The sequence below is a fragment of the Ictalurus punctatus genome, chromosome 8 (genome assembly GCF_001660625.3).
Source record: "Ictalurus punctatus breed USDA103 chromosome 8, Coco_2.0, whole genome shotgun sequence".
NCBI classification, from domain to species: Eukaryota; Metazoa; Chordata; class Actinopteri; order Siluriformes; family Ictaluridae; genus Ictalurus; species Ictalurus punctatus.
The window spans coordinates 5003839-5019650 of NC_030423.2; the positions used below are offsets into that span (position 1 = coordinate 5003839).

Below are 15812 nucleotides of genomic sequence, written 5' to 3' on the forward strand. Positions count from 1 at the left end.
CTTATGAAATGTGATTCAATAATCTAAAATACTATGCCAGTTAACCGCCTACTAAGAATTGCTCTTGAAAGCCTAGTTCACACTGCACTGACAGATGCCGACCAGTGACAGCACACCGTTTGTCTGGGCTTTTCTGATCAGTATGTTAACCCCATCTGTCGCTGTTGGTCTGTGTTTGACGGTTGTTGAATGGTTGAATGTCTGAGCAGTGTGGTAGGATTTTCCGACAAACTTTAACATAATCTTACCTGGACACGGATCGTTGCCATGATAATGAGACAAGTGTCCCTTAAAACTCCGTAGAAACAAAAGCCTGTATGCTAAGTCATTGTTGTGGGTAAAACGGCAGATTTCTGGTCGAGTCAGTAAGAAGAGGATAAATTATGTATCGAAGAATCGAATGTCCAAACACAAGCTCTGCAGGACTGAATCCTAATGACTCTTGGACCTGTTTGTGTACTGCAAATAGCCCACCCAGACCTTTTTTAAATATCAAGCATATTGAAGCTCTTTTCCCAGTGTCTGGTTCTGTGGTGTTATTACTCGGGTCCATAATATCCGGCATTAACATGGGTTGAATCTCAGGCCAAAATTTTGTATATAATTACATAGGGAGCCATTGGGTCCTGGTACTTTCTGTGATGGCATTGATTAAATTGCTTCTAACATTTCTTCACACATGAAAAGGACATTAAGACTGTGTGTATTTGGTCTAAGACCATAAGAAGTTATGTATTCTTTAAATATGTGATCATATCAAATTTAGAAATTTCGTTTTGGGATTTATATAGAGAGTCAATAAAGTTTTAAAAGGTTGAATTAATTGCTTTGGGATCATATATATATCGGAACCCTCCAGTGTTTATAGATTTTATTAATCTCTCTGATTGCTGTTTTTGATCTGGTATGCCAGTAATCTGCTAGATTTATTGCTGAATTCAGAATGCTTAGAGAAAAATAATAATTAGTTAATATAATTGGTATATACCTTTGCTATGGTGCTACATTATGCAGCCCGGTTGGATTTGATTTATGTGCTGACAGTACTAATATTGATCATTTTTGATGTTCAACTACATTATTATCAGTTTAGGGGGAAAGAAATGTTTTCCCCCTTCACTTTATATACTTATGTAGAATTAATTTACTTCTGTTAAAGATCTCCCTCATGTTTTCAGTGTGAGATGAAAAATGATTGTGATGAGTGTGAGATGAAAGCAGTTATTTTCCTAATTTTGTTCCGCATGCACTTAAGCTAATTAACCACAAGACATTTTTCTGAACCTTATTACCAATGTTTACCAAGGGTGCCTAATATTCTGGAACTGTCATATCACTGCCATAGACTTGTAGTCAACCAGTCTGATATAGATGCTGGAATGAATGTACATCTAAGTGGCTGTTGAGTGTCAATTCTCAGTAAACATTCCTTTAATTTGTCTCATTACTGTAGGGGGGCCTGAGAAACAGCAAGCATGAGTGTACGCTGTCATCACAGGAATATGTGCATGAGCTGCGTTCTGGCATTACTGAGGAGAAATTGCTCAACTGCCTTGAGTCTCTGCGTGTGTCTCTAACCAGCAATCCTGTCAGGTCAGTAACTTCTGTGCTGTTCAGAGAACCATACTACCCCTTTTCATCTTCACATCTAAATCTTTACACACTCAGGGGAGTTAAAATAAATAAATAAATAACAAAATCTGAAAAGATTCATTGGCTGTGCCCTATTTGTTTGTTTGTGGTTTGCCTGATATTTCAAATGGTGATGTAGACGTTTGTGGAAGTAATATCTTCACACAATAACCACCAGGAGGCGCATGAAACAACATACTGTAGCTCAACACACAGTATACTAAAAAAATGTGTGGTTATGTATGGTTTACATAAAAATATCAAAATACTTTTTTGTACATCAGGCACCTAAATAATTCTGTAAGACTTTAACTACAGTTGCAATCAAAATGATTCAACCCCCATTGCAAGTTTATTGTCAAAATTTACAGACTGTCAGCTGTTTGCAATAAATAAGTCAAACAAAAGCAATTGAAATAGTTCAACACAACGAATGCTTCAAGTGGTTTCCCCAAATTCAACTGAAAATGCAACTTATAACGACTAATCCAGTTCCAAAGTTATTCAACCCCTTCATGGCAAGCATCTTTAGTTCTTAGTAGAGCACCCTATTGCTGTTATGACCTACTGCAAACGAGATGCAGAGCTTCTAGCAGCGTTCCTGAGGAATCTTCGCATATTCCGCATGAGCAATGACCTCCAGTTCAGTAATATTCTTGGGTTTGCGTGATGCAAACGCCTTCTTCAAATCCCACCTGAGATTTTCTGTGTGGTTCAAGTCAGGTGACTGTGATGGCCCTGTAGAATCTTCCAGAACTTCTTCTGCAACCAAGCCTTGGTGGAATTTGAGGTATACTTGGGATCATTTTCCTGTTGGAAGGTCCAATGACACCCAAGCTTCAGTTTCCTCAGACAACATGAGGTTTTCTCCTAGGATTTCCTGATACTTCAATGAATCCATCTTGCCTTCCACATGCTGCAGGTTTCCAGTGCCAGAGGATGCAAAGCAGCCCCAGAGCATCACCGAGCCTCCACCATGCTTGACTGTGGACAGAGTGTTCTATCTTCAGTCTTCTTCCTCCAGACATACCGCTGTTCCATCATGCGAAAAAGTTCTAGATTTGTTTCATCGTTCCATAGGACATAATCCCAAAACTTCTGTGGCTTATTTATATTATTTTAGATCCAATTTTTCTTGTGCTTTTGGGTCAGTAGTGGTGTATGTCTTGGAGTTCTGGCATGGAGACCTTCTGCATTTAGTACATGCCTTACTATGCTCACTGAAACCTCAGTGGCTGTTGCCACAAAGTCTTGCTCCAGGTCTTTTGCACTCACATGAGGGTTTTTCACAACCTGCCTTCTCAGAAATCTTGTTTCTGAAAGGTTGCAGCTCTTGATAGCTTCCTTTTTCTGCCCCATCCTGATAGTGTACAACCCACAAACCCATAACCAGTTCAGGTATTTCATGTGTTCCAGCTCAAGCACACCTGATGCAACTAACAAAGCCCTTGATTAGTTGCATCAGGTGTGCTTGAGACGACATCTGTTTTGCATATTTGTGCTGTTGTGAGGGATTCTATTCAGGGGGTTGAATAATTTTGAAACTGGAGAAGTCATTATAAGTTGCATTTTCAGTTGAATTTGGGGAAACCACTTGAAGCATTCATTGTGTTGAACTATTTCAATTGCTTTTGTTTGATTTGTTCATTGCTGAAAGTCTGTAGATTTTGGCAATAAACCTGATTTGCAATGGGGATTGAATAATTTTGATTGCAACTGTACATCTCTCCCATTACATCCAGGGCAAATTTCATCTGTTTCATGTCCTTCTGTTACATAATGTACCTTTGATCATAGTTTAAAGAAAATAGATTTTTGAAAAAGAAAAGCCATGGTGGCCTCCATGTTTAGATCTAAGCAGAGATTAAATTTCTGCAAAGGATGTTTTGCATACTTAGTAGCTCAAGGTTTCTACGCTTTAGCTACTGGATAATGAGCAGTAGTCATCGCAGATGATTGGCAGAATAAACAGTCTGTCTTCAGCAGAGATGTATAATAACACTATGTAAATTCAGTTTAATTATTATTTTTTTGCTCCTGGCTAGTAAGTGTTATTTACGACTTACTTTTACAACAAAAGTGTAGAAAATGGCCTATTATCCGCCACAGACTTTGCTTTTGTGAACAGGACATTGATAATTTTGAAATGTACCTATTTTCATTGAGAAAATTGCGTCACGTGGGAGCCAAAAAAACCCCAAAAACCTATTTCCTTATTCAGTCTGATTTTTTTTCAAGCTTAATGGCAAGTGCTCAGTGTTGGAGGTGTAGATGCTCTGAAATATACCCATTTTGAGCATTTCTATTCATGTAAAGTCTGGCAACCTTGGACACATAATTTGCATAATATGAATGGCATACTCAGAAAATCGACTCTGAATATGTACAAATGTACACCAATCAGCTATATCATTAAAATCTTATTCTATAGGTCCCCCTTGTGCCACAAACATAGCTCTGACCTGTTGAGGCATGGACTTCAAAAAACCTATGAAGGTGTGCTGTGGTATCTCGCACCAAGACATTAGCAGCAGATCCTTAAATCCTGTAAGTTGTGAGGTGGGGCCTCCTTGGATCTGACTTTTTTGTCCAGCACATCCCACAGATGCTTGATTGGATTGAGATCTGGGGAATTTGGAGCCAAAGTCAACACCTAGAACTCTTTTCTTCAAACAATTAAATTCAAACAATATTTGCAGTGAGTCACTGTGCATTATCCTGCTGAAAGAGGCCAGTGCCATTAGGGAACACTGTTTCCATGAAAAGGTGTACTTGGTCTGCACCAATGTTTAGGTAGGTGGTACATGTCAAACTAACATCCACATGAATACCAGAACCCCAGGTTTCCCAACAGAGCATCACACTGCCTTCGCCGGCTTTCCTTCTTACCATAGTGCATCCTGGTGCCATCTCTGCCCTAGGTAAGCTATGTGGATGGTCATGTGGATGACCATCCACATGATGCAAAAGAAAATATGATTCATCAGACCAAGCCACCTTCTTCCATTGCTCCATAGTTCAGTTCTGTTGCTCACATGCCCAATGTAGGTGCTTTCTGCAGTGGACAGGGGTCAGCATGGGTACTCTGACCGGTGTTCCGACACCTTTCTATCATAGTCTCCATTAACGTTTTCAGCAGTTTGTGCTACAGTAGCTCCTCTGTGGGATTGTACCATATAGGCTAGTCTCTGCTCCCCATACGCATCAGTGACCCTTGGGTGCCCATGATCCTGTCACCGGTTCACAAGATTTTTTTCCTCAGACCACTTTAGGTAGGTACTAACCACTGCATACCGGTCATATAGCCATCCCAATTTGACCCTGGTCAAGGTCACTTGGTCCTTACGCTTGCCCATTTTCCTGCTTCTAAAACACCAAGTTCTAGAATTGACTGTTCACTTGGTGCCTAATATATCCCACCCCTTGACAGGTGCCATTGTAAGAGATAATCAATGTAATTATTGTCACCTGTCTGTGGTTTTAATGTTATGGCTGATCAATGTAAATATACAAAAGACTTCTCACTTCTGAATGTTTGTGGTCGTTTCTTAATAACTTGAGTACAGCACGTTAATTTTGATTCATGTATCGTTTTTCTTTGAGTTTATGTGAACGAAAAGACACAAATTTGCCCGTTTTCTTAAAAACATAAGTAAATTTCAAAATACCAATGTCTTGTTCACAAAAGCAAAATGTAAAGGAATTGATGGCCATTTTCTATACTTTTGAGGTAAAACATAGTAGGTAAAAAATAACACTTACTACCCAGAAAGAAAAACTGTTACATAGTGTAATTGATACAGTGTGTGTAAAGCCCAGCATGATGATCTATCTCATCACATTTGCTCTTTCTTTATTTAAGAATGTAAAGCGTGAGCTTAGGTTAGCAGGTACTGTATACTGTCTGGTTAGGTGACAAGAATCAGCACAGAGAGCCCTAGCAGAATACCCTCTCAATTATTTCCCAGTGCACTCTCTGAAACATGGCTCTCAAAATGAATCAGTGAGCAGTGCATGTAGAGGGGTCATCACAAGTGTCTACTCTTTCCCCTAAGTGGATGTAAGAGGATGTTCCTAGGATTTGGTGTTGTCTTATTGTGTGGGTATTTTGTCAGTCTGTGTTTAGCTGGAAAGTAAGTAATAGATTTTAAGTAATAGTAATCACTGCAGTTTCTCCATAAATATAGCATATATTTTAATGGACCGGGGGTCGTAGATACGAGGACCAGCCAAGACCAACAAATAGTAGAGTTGTCTGGAATATAATAATGTTGCTTACAAAACACTAAGATAGACTGATCTACTGAACTGCTTAAACAAAATGGTTGCCAACTATTTTCCAAATCGTATCCCTGAGTCATCTTCCTTACACTGGATCAATACATCCAGGAAAAATATAGGAACATTAACATTAATGCAAATGAATTCAAACAGCATGATTTATCACAGAAATTAATGAGAACAAAGCTAAATAAAAGTTGTGATAAAGAGGTAATGGCAGAAACAGTAAGCTTAATAATAAATTATAACTAGTAAATATTATGCATTTGTAGTTCAGCATGATAAAGATTTTGCTTTAATACAGTCCTATTGGTTTGCAGTCATAGGAAAAATATACACCCTTCAAGTCTAAGTTTTTATTTATATGGGCATTAATAACAATTGCGTGATCCTAACCAACTTCTATAAATGAAGAAATAATTAAATGCAATGCTAATGAAATGCAATGAAATAAGTGTGACTATCCTTATAAAAGCCGAACTTTTGACACTTTGGAGTTCTGGAGCTCTCAGGTCTGTGATTATATCATGCTAAGAAGAAATGACATCAGCCATGACCTGAAATAAGCAATTGTTGCTGTTCATAATCTGGGAAGGCTTTATTATTATTATTATTATTATTATTATTATTATTACAATTTGAAATTCATGATTCTATAGTTAGAAGGATTGTTTACAAACAGAATAGCCTTCAAGACAGTTGCTAATCTTCCACGTGTGGGCATCCCAGCAAATTCAGTCCAAGATCAGACCATTTAATGCTCAGAGATATAAAGAAAATGCCACTTTATGCCAGAATATTCTTGAGGCTTATGTGAAGCCATCTATCCAGCAGCTTCAGCTAGGCCAAAGTTGGTCATGCACCAGGACAATGATCCCAAGCACACCAGCAAATCGACATCTGAATGGCTGAAGAAGAAAATAAAAAAAGCAAGGTGTTGGAATGCCATTATGCAGCTACTCAGGATGCTCTCAATACTTCCTCTGTAGAATGTTGTGAGGATATGTAACTCCTAAAAAAGACACATTACCCTTTGAAAAGTTTAACTCAAATATGGTAATAAGGTTGTTTAGACAAAATCAAGGGGATCGAAGCTGCAATAGTTTTTTATTTAAAACGTGATTAAATTTGAATCAGTGCCTTCTCCCTGTCTAGGTTACTATCAGATATATGTGGCACTCTGTCCAACCTCATACCTAACAGCAGGCATCTATTAGGTAAAGGCATACAGTTAATTTTGTTTGTTTTCTTTGTTTGTTTTTATTTATTTTTTAGCTGGGTGAATAATTTTGGCCATGAGGGTCTTGGACTGCTTTTGGATGTACTGGAGAAGCTTCTTGACAAGAAACAGTAAGTGGGATTAATTTGTGTGATTATTTTGAGCTATTTTATGTGCACAACCATTGCTCATTCAAGTGTTTTATTTTACTTTTTTCAGACAAGAGGTCATTGACAAGAAGAACCAACACAAACTCATCCAGTGCCTCAAAGCCTTCATGAATAATAAGGTGTGCTAAGTGGGTGAATAAGAAGTGATAAGGTTTTGAAGAGAGCAAGCCAGATAGCATGCACAGAATTTAATACAGCGTATACGTAGATGGATTCATTTCTTTTTTTGTGATAGGAAAAACAATAAAAAAATTAAAAACAAAATGTTGTTTTTTAATTTTTAATATTAAAAATATTCTGAAATGATAGAAATAAAAATGTTATAAAAAGAAACAAAAGCTACATCAATATGCACAGATCAGCCATAATATTAACACCATGATAGGCCACGTAAATATAATTAATTATCTCATTACAATGGCTGTTATGAGATACCTGTCAAGGGGTGGGATTCAATACCCCAGCCAAAATGATTGAATCGCCGCACTTAGCGGATGTTCACCCAGTTTTTTACTTTGTAACAAATCACAGATATGACACAAAACAATTTTTGTTTAATAGCTGAACATTCTGGCTTCGTAAAACATACTTCAAACAAATTTAATGAAATACTTTTAATTAATGGCATATTTCTTTCCAAATCAAGTAGAGGGAAAAATGATGGAATCACTCAATGGTGAGGAAAAAATATAGAATCACCTTCTAAAATTTCTAGAACAAATACCAGCAGAAATCTAAAAATGCAAATTAGTCTGCAGTTAAAAGAGAGTGCTTACAGACCTTAATAAGCTGTTGGACTTGGCTAATTGATAGGAAACATGGCCCCTACAAGAGAGTTTTCAATTGAAACAATGGAAAGGACTATAAAACTTCTTCAAGAAGGAAATCTGACACAGAGTGTGGGAAAAGATGTCGGTTGTTCCCAGTCAGCTGTGTCTAAAATTTGGTGCAAGTATAAACAAAATGGGAAGGTTGTAAAAGAAAAACATACGTGTAGACCAAGGAAGATGGCAGACATCAGAATAGAAAGCAAAAGCAATATGCCTTGAAAATAGAAAACGCACAACAAAACAAATGAAAAACAAATGGGCGGAAACAGGAGTCAGTGTTTGTGACAGAACTGTAAGAAATCGGCTGAATGAAATGGGATTTACATACATAAAAGCCAAACGAAACCAGCACTAACACCTAAACAGAAGAAAACAAGGTTACAGTGGGCTCGAGAAGCAATCATGGAGTGTGGATGATTAGATGAAAGTGATGATCATTGATGAATCACAAATTTGCACTGGCAAGGGAAATGATGCTGGAACCTTTGTCTGGTGCCGTTCTAATGAAACATATAAAGACGACTGCCTGAAGAAATCTATCAAATTTCCCCACTCATTGATATGAGGTTTCATGTCGGGTAAAGGACCAGGGAGACCTCAACAATCAATGCACAGGTGTACGTTGAAATTTTGGACACTTTTCACAATTTTATTCACCAGGATGATAATGCATCTTCCCACAGAGCAAAAACTGTTCAGCTTTTCTTCAGGAATGACATTTGAACTCAGTGTCATGGCCAGCATCTAATAAAAATTTATGGTGGAAATTAAAAAATTGGTGCATGACAAGGCTCCATCCTGCAAAGCTGATCTGTCAACTGCTATTCGAGAAAGTTGGAACCAGCTTGATGGAGAATATTGTTTTTCTATTAGTGATATCCATGCCTCAAAGAAAAAAAAGTCCAAGGACGAGCAGCAAAGTACTAATTGTGATTTATTAGTTTTTTGTTGATGATTCCATAATTCTTTCATCTACTTGATTTGGAAAAAATATGCCATTAATTAATATAAATTCATTTAATTTGTTTGAGGTAAATTTTACAAAGCCAGAATATTCAGCTATGAAACAAAAATCCCAGTGTGGTGATTTTGTAATTTTTGCCAGGGTTTGTATTAGTTAGCAAGTGAACAGTCAGTTCTTGAAGTTGATGCATTGGAAGCAGGAAAAATGGGCAAATGTGAGGATATGAGTGACTTTGATAAGGGCTACATTATGATGGCTAGACGACTGGGTCAGAGCATCTCCAAAACAGCAGGTCTTGTGAGGTGTTCCCGGTATGTAGTGTGTACCTACCAAAAGTGGTCCAAGGAAGGACAACCGGGGAACCAGCGACATGGTCATGTGCACCCAAGGAGCTTTGATGTTTGTTGGAGGCGAAGGCTAGCATATCTGGTCTGATCCCACAGAAGAGATACTGTAGCGCAAATTGCGGAAAAAAATAATGCTGGCTGTGATAGAAAGTTGTCAGAACACTCAGTGCATCGCAGCTTGCTGCATATGGAGCTGTGTAGCTGCAGACTGATTAGAGTGCCCATGCTGACCCCTGTTCACCACCGAAACTGCCTACAATGGGCACGTGAGCATCTGGACCATGGAGCAATGGAAGAAGGTGGCCTGGTCTGATGAATTACGTTTACATCATGTGGACAGCCAGGTGTGTGTGCGCGCATCACTTGCCTAGGGAAGAAATCTCACCAGGATGCAACATGGGATGCTTTGGGCAATGTTTTGCTGGGAATCCTTGGGTCCTGGCATTCATTTGGATGTTACTTTGTCATGTAACATCTACCTGAACATTGTTGCAGACCAAGTACACCCCTTCGTGGCAATGGTATTCCCTAATGGCAGTGGCCTCTGTCAGCAGGATAATAATTTGTTAAAAAAAAGGGGTGTGGCCCTGTGAAAACGAGTACGACCGACAAAGTTACAAAGTTCCATAATCATTACTTGTGATCTACTGATGCTCGATGCATGGAATTGTCAGGGATTGTTCTGTAGTAGGTGATGTCTAAAATGGATGGATGGTCCACAATTGCATACTTGCCAATTTATGGCCTGCTAAATATTGTCACACTAAAGCACACCAAATCTTTCAAATTTTCATGTCTAATACTCATGTTGTAGTTCCTTTTTAGTGATGAGGTTATGTCTGAAAGAACGCAAACTTCCTGAAACGTATTGAAATAGATCAGTCTGGAAAAGGTTAAAGTCATTTCAAAGCCTCTGGTAAACCACAGTCAGAGCCATTATCTCCAAGTCGAGAAAACTGGGAACTTTGGTGAATCTTCTCAGAAGGGCTTTGGCCTACCAAAGTTCCTCCAAGTGTGAATCACCAACTCATCCAGGAATTCACATAAGAACCCAGATGAACATAACTAAGGAACATCAAATGAATTCCCCAAGCCTTTTAGGATAATGGTCTGTGAACAGATGAGATGACAGTGGACATTTTCTGAAGACATCTGGCATAAAGCAGTCCACTATAAAATACTATACCAACTGTCAAACATGGTTCTGGTAGTGTGATGTGGGGATGCTTTACTGCGTGAGAACCTTGGACCACTGTGATCTGAAGCAAAAGTGAAATTGGTTTATGCAGAAAGACATCAATCTGAAGCACAATAGCAAATCCACCTCTGAATGGCTCAAAAGAAACAAAATTAGGGTTATGGAGTGGCCTATTCAAATTCCTGATTTGAACCCCTTTGGGATGCTGTGAATGGACCTTAAATAGTCAGTTCATGCTTGTAAACCCAAAACTGTGACTGAGTTAAAGGAATTCTGCAAAGAAGAGATGGCCAGAATTCCTCCACAGTTATGCAAAGACTCATGACCAGTTATCATATTCATTTGGTTTCAGTTTTTGCTGCTAAAGGTGGAAAAAACAATTCAAATTTAGGGGTTAATTAAGTTATGTAATGAATAAGCAACATCTAGCATGAGTAACACTTCCTGCTAGCAACCATTTGAAAATTAATATATGTGAATTGTACACATTACTTGGTGCATATTAAGTCTATCAGAACCACTGCATATTTCTTCTTTTTAAATGTTTCTCTTCTAATGGTGTAATAAAATTAAACTTGTGAACTTTTGACAATTTTCAGTATGGATTGCAAAGGATACTTGGGGATGAGCGAAGCCTCCTCCTTCTGGCCAGGGCTATTGATCCCAAGCAGCCGAATATGATGACAGAGATTGTGAAGATCCTGTCTGCAGTCTGTATTATTGGAGAGGAGAACATGTAAGTTTGTGTTGTTCCAATGCTATCCAGTATCTGAAAGGTTATACTATATATATTACTGTAAGTAAACCAAGGACATATTTGATTTGCAACATTACACAGCTTAGAAGCAGGCAGTGTTGTAATCAGATAGACTTTTATAATATGCAGTCTGTTTCCAGTGGAGGTAGGACTGACAGCAAGACATTTTACAAACGTTTTTATTTACTTACAATCAGATCTATAAATACCTTAATTGTTAAGATAATTAATATAATAATTGTTACACATTGTTTATTATATTCATTGGTTAGGTCACAAACCTGTCATGGTTCCAAGGCAACGGTATTCTGATCTAGTCTGTATAGTCAGATGGTCAGAAAATTGTTTTGTTTGTCTGATAGGACTGCACTGACAAATAACTATTGTGATATATTAATGTCATAATTCATTATTATACTTTTCTGAGTAGCATGGGCATCATCAGGTGTCACTGGTTTTATTATAAGTTGTTAGTCAGTGTAACAAATTATTGGGTATGTATGATTATTATTATTTTTAAAAAAAAATCTACTTATTTAAATCTATAGAAAATCTATTTATATAACTATACTTTTGTTTTTCTTCTTTTTCCTGATGAAACATTTTCTGTTTTTGTAAATATTATATAAAAAATGTCTGAACCTCATCTGAAGTTCAGATGATAGGGTGCCACTGTTTTGTCAGTGATTTATTAGCAGTACCATTATCTAATATTGTAGCCAAATTGCCTGTTTCTGTTCTTTGTTGTATTTTTATTGATGAAATAGCAATCAGCGGGTTCCAAGCACTCTTCACAGCTAGCGCCCAGTGTTAAAGTTTTTTCTGTTCAAGAAATGCCTGCTGAAAACTTTTTGGCTAATGTTGGCCATTTTTATTGAGTAACACCGTCACTATTTGGAATGCAAGTACAGATTTGCACAATGATGCTGTATAATAAAAATTGGAATTTACCTCCATCCCCTATGGCTGACAATGTCTCAGTATTTGCAGATGTATTATGAACCTTGTCCTGAACATGCCATTCATATATCATATGAATTTACCTTAACAGTCCTGGTAGCTGTCTGAGCAAATCAAGTTCCGTCTGCATGGATGGTTGGCATGCAGCAGCCATCATTGTTTTATTGGAGAATAATAATAATAACAGGAAATAATTAAATCCTAACTAAGACATTATGGTAATATTAGTACTGAAGAAAAAATAAGCCATACTGATTGTGGATTGGCCTAATGGTTTCTGTCCCCATTAAAAGTTTTTCCCATAGACCTTTGTTTATATCCTGCTAATGGGTCTTTTAAAGTCTTTGTCTTTTTTATTGTTCCTAGTCTGGATAAGATCCTGGCAGCCATGACAATTGCAGCCGAGAGAAACAACAAAGAGAGATTCGCTTCAATAGTAGAGGGTCTGGAGAACCATGATGCTCAGCAGCTTCAGGTCAGTTGACTGTTCTTTGCAAGAAAATAACATTGCAACCTGACACCTGCTAATTCTCACACAACTCACACACAGCCCTCACTAAATATTGTCTACCTTTGATTTGAATAGCATCTATATATTTTTATTCCTTCATTGAACACTTTTATTCAAGAAAATAAAAACATTATTACAAGCTTGTGGTTAGTTTAGCAGTTTCTCTCTCTCTTTCTCTCTGTCTCTGTCTCTCTCTCTCTCTCTCTCTCTCTCAGTTAAAACGAGCTGACACAGAGACTACTTGCATAAATGTTAAAAATACATCTCCTTACAGAAAGTTTCACCAAATCAATAATTATGTTTTTCTTAGTTGACTCATTTTTAATCCATTTAGGCTGATATTATTTGAGCATCGGCCATTCATCGGTGCATTAGTGTAATCCTATGTTTATTGTAATATCTTTTATTTGTATGTACTATGTGGCCAAAAGTATGTGGACACCTATGTGAGCTTGTTTGACCAAAACCAGGGATGGGTATTAATATGGAGTCGAACCCACACCGCCTTAGAAGCTATAACTGCCTCCACTCTTCTGGAATGGCTTTCTACAGGATTTTGGAGCCTGTCTGTGGGAATTTGTGCCCATTCATTTAATAGAGCATTTGTGAGTTCAGGCACTAATTGACAAAGATTGAAGTCAACATTCCAGTTCACCTCAGAGGTGTTCAGTGGGGTTGAGGTTAGGTCTCTGTGCATGCCACTGGAGTTCCTCCACACCAAACTTGTCAAACCATGTTTTTATAGACCTCACTTTGTGCACAAACACACAGTTCTTGTGCTGATTCTGCTTCTAGAGGCAGTTTGACACTCTATAGTGAATGATGTAACAGAGGATAGCCAATCTTTATGCCGTACCTGCTTTAGCATTCAGCAGCTCCACTCTGTGAGTTTGCATGGTCTACTGCTTTGTGACTGAGCTTTTCAGGTTTGAGCATTTTCATTTCACAATAATAGCACTTACAGTTGAGCAGGGCAGATTTCACAAAGTGACGTGTGGCAAAGGTGACATCCCATGACAGTGCCACGTTTAAGGTCACTGAGCTCTTCAGTAAACCCATTCTTTGTCCATGTCTTTGAATATTGTATGTATGGCTATATGTTTGATTTTATGCACCTGTTATCAATGGGTGTGGCTGAAAACCTGACCTCAATAATTAGGATGTCAACATACTTTTGGCCATTTAGTGTATGTGTACTCTGCTTCACCTGTCCAGTCTCAGAGATGGACAAATGGCAAGGATGTAGAGTTTTTCATCATCTGTTCACTTTTTTTTTTTTATTCCTGTGCTGGTCATGGTCATCTGTGACCATGTCCCAACATGCAATACGCATAAGGTGTGGATTTGTAGTGAAGCAGATTCTTAATTGTAAATTGCTGGATTAAAACAGTAACAAAAGGAGCCCCATCCTTGTATAACTTGGCTTTAAACCTTAGAAAAAAATCGACTTTAAATGAAGAAAAAAAACCTTTTACTAATTGTAATGTGAATTAAAAAACTTTGCTGCTGCATAAGATCCAGAGAAATTAAGAACTATTAAAAGCTGTGATGGGCTACAGGGTCTAGCTTTTTAATGTCATTAAAATATTTTTCTCTGTTTTGAGTTCTTGCCAAACAAGCGTTCAAACATTGGGCCACATTTATCAAGCTGGGTATGAATAGATTTATTCGTAAATCATTTACACAAGAAATTTGATTTTTCATGTTCAAATATACTTATAAATAGACAAACTAATGACTAACTAAAGCTTGATTGATCTGATTAATTTAATTTGTGTTAATTTGTAGTTACTTCGGTTGTATATACAGACTACACTGTCAAATTTACATAGCTTATGTATTTCGATTACATCGAAATGTAATAAATTTTGTGAAACCCAATCATTTCATATTAATGACATTACCTAAAGAAAAATAATAAACGTTAAACATCTAAAGAAACCAAGCTGACGTAAATGCCAAATAAGACAATCGTTCAGTTAAGAAGAAAAGCAGTTGTATAAACCTTTTCTGTAACATGGCTCCAGATGTTGGCCTTCAGTTGTGTTATGCTGTTAAATAATATACTGTATATTTTCTTGGCAGAGAGGGACGTCAAAATAACTTTCGCTTCTACCTCTGAGAATGAATTTGTTTGCCATTTACTTGCCTAGGGTTAGGATTTGGGTTAGCTTTTCCTTTAATGGAGTTTTGTAGGGATCACCAAATGCCAATCAGCTGTGCTGTGCATGTGCCTGGTAATTTACCGGTGATTTATCAACATACACATGTGAGTACGAAGAAAATCATCATTTCGAAACTTTTGTAAATCCAATGGAAATTTTTTGTTTGCTTTTACATAGAAATATAACTTTACTGAAGGATTGATAAATGAGGCACGTTGTACAGCCCCAGCAGCACCTTTTGTTAAATGACTCGGCTGCAGTGATATGTTTTCAAATTATGCACCAGAAGCTTATCAGTGAGCTGCTCATGATGAGCACAGCTGCCTGCAGGAAATGTTTGTTAGAACATTAGACTACACTTGTTAGGTCCTTAAACTCGTCAAATGAAATAATGGAAGGGTTGACAGTGAGAATGGAGTAAGGAGAACACAAAACAAATAGATTTTTTCTGAATTTTTATTTTCTCTTTTCTGGGAAAGTGTTTCCAAGGCTTATAAGCTGTCATATACAGACACAGTGTAATTCTTCCACATGGCTGTTATTCATCACACATTCTTTTTCATGTTGCCTTGGTAATCGGAGTCACTTTACAGCCAGTTAAGACTCGTAGCATTTATCCCTGTCCACTGCAGGGATCTGATAAATTAAAAACATTTTAGTGTGCCTATTTAGCTCATTCCATCATCTGCTGAATGCACTACAAGTGGTTTAAAAATCTACTGACCAGTTGTGCATGCTGTCCACTCTTTGTTGTCCTGTCTTATCCTTTAACATTATA

General features: G+C 37.6%; 1 protein-coding gene across 7 annotated transcripts in view; it reads left to right on the top strand.

Annotated features, from left to right (window-relative positions):
- Positions 1–15812, top strand: part of diaph2 (diaphanous-related formin 2) — a 388403-nt gene that overhangs the window by 61361 nt on the left and 311230 nt on the right. For all 7 annotated transcript variants that reach the window (XM_053682091.1, XM_047157080.2, XM_047157081.2 and 4 more), the window contains 5 exons: positions 1454–1593; positions 7189–7263; positions 7352–7421; positions 11241–11377; positions 12725–12833. In XM_053682091.1, coding sequence (XP_053538066.1) covers positions 1454–1593; positions 7189–7263; positions 7352–7421; positions 11241–11377; positions 12725–12833 — 531 coding nt within the window. The remainder of the gene's footprint in view (positions 1–1453; positions 1594–7188; positions 7264–7351; positions 7422–11240; positions 11378–12724; positions 12834–15812) is intronic.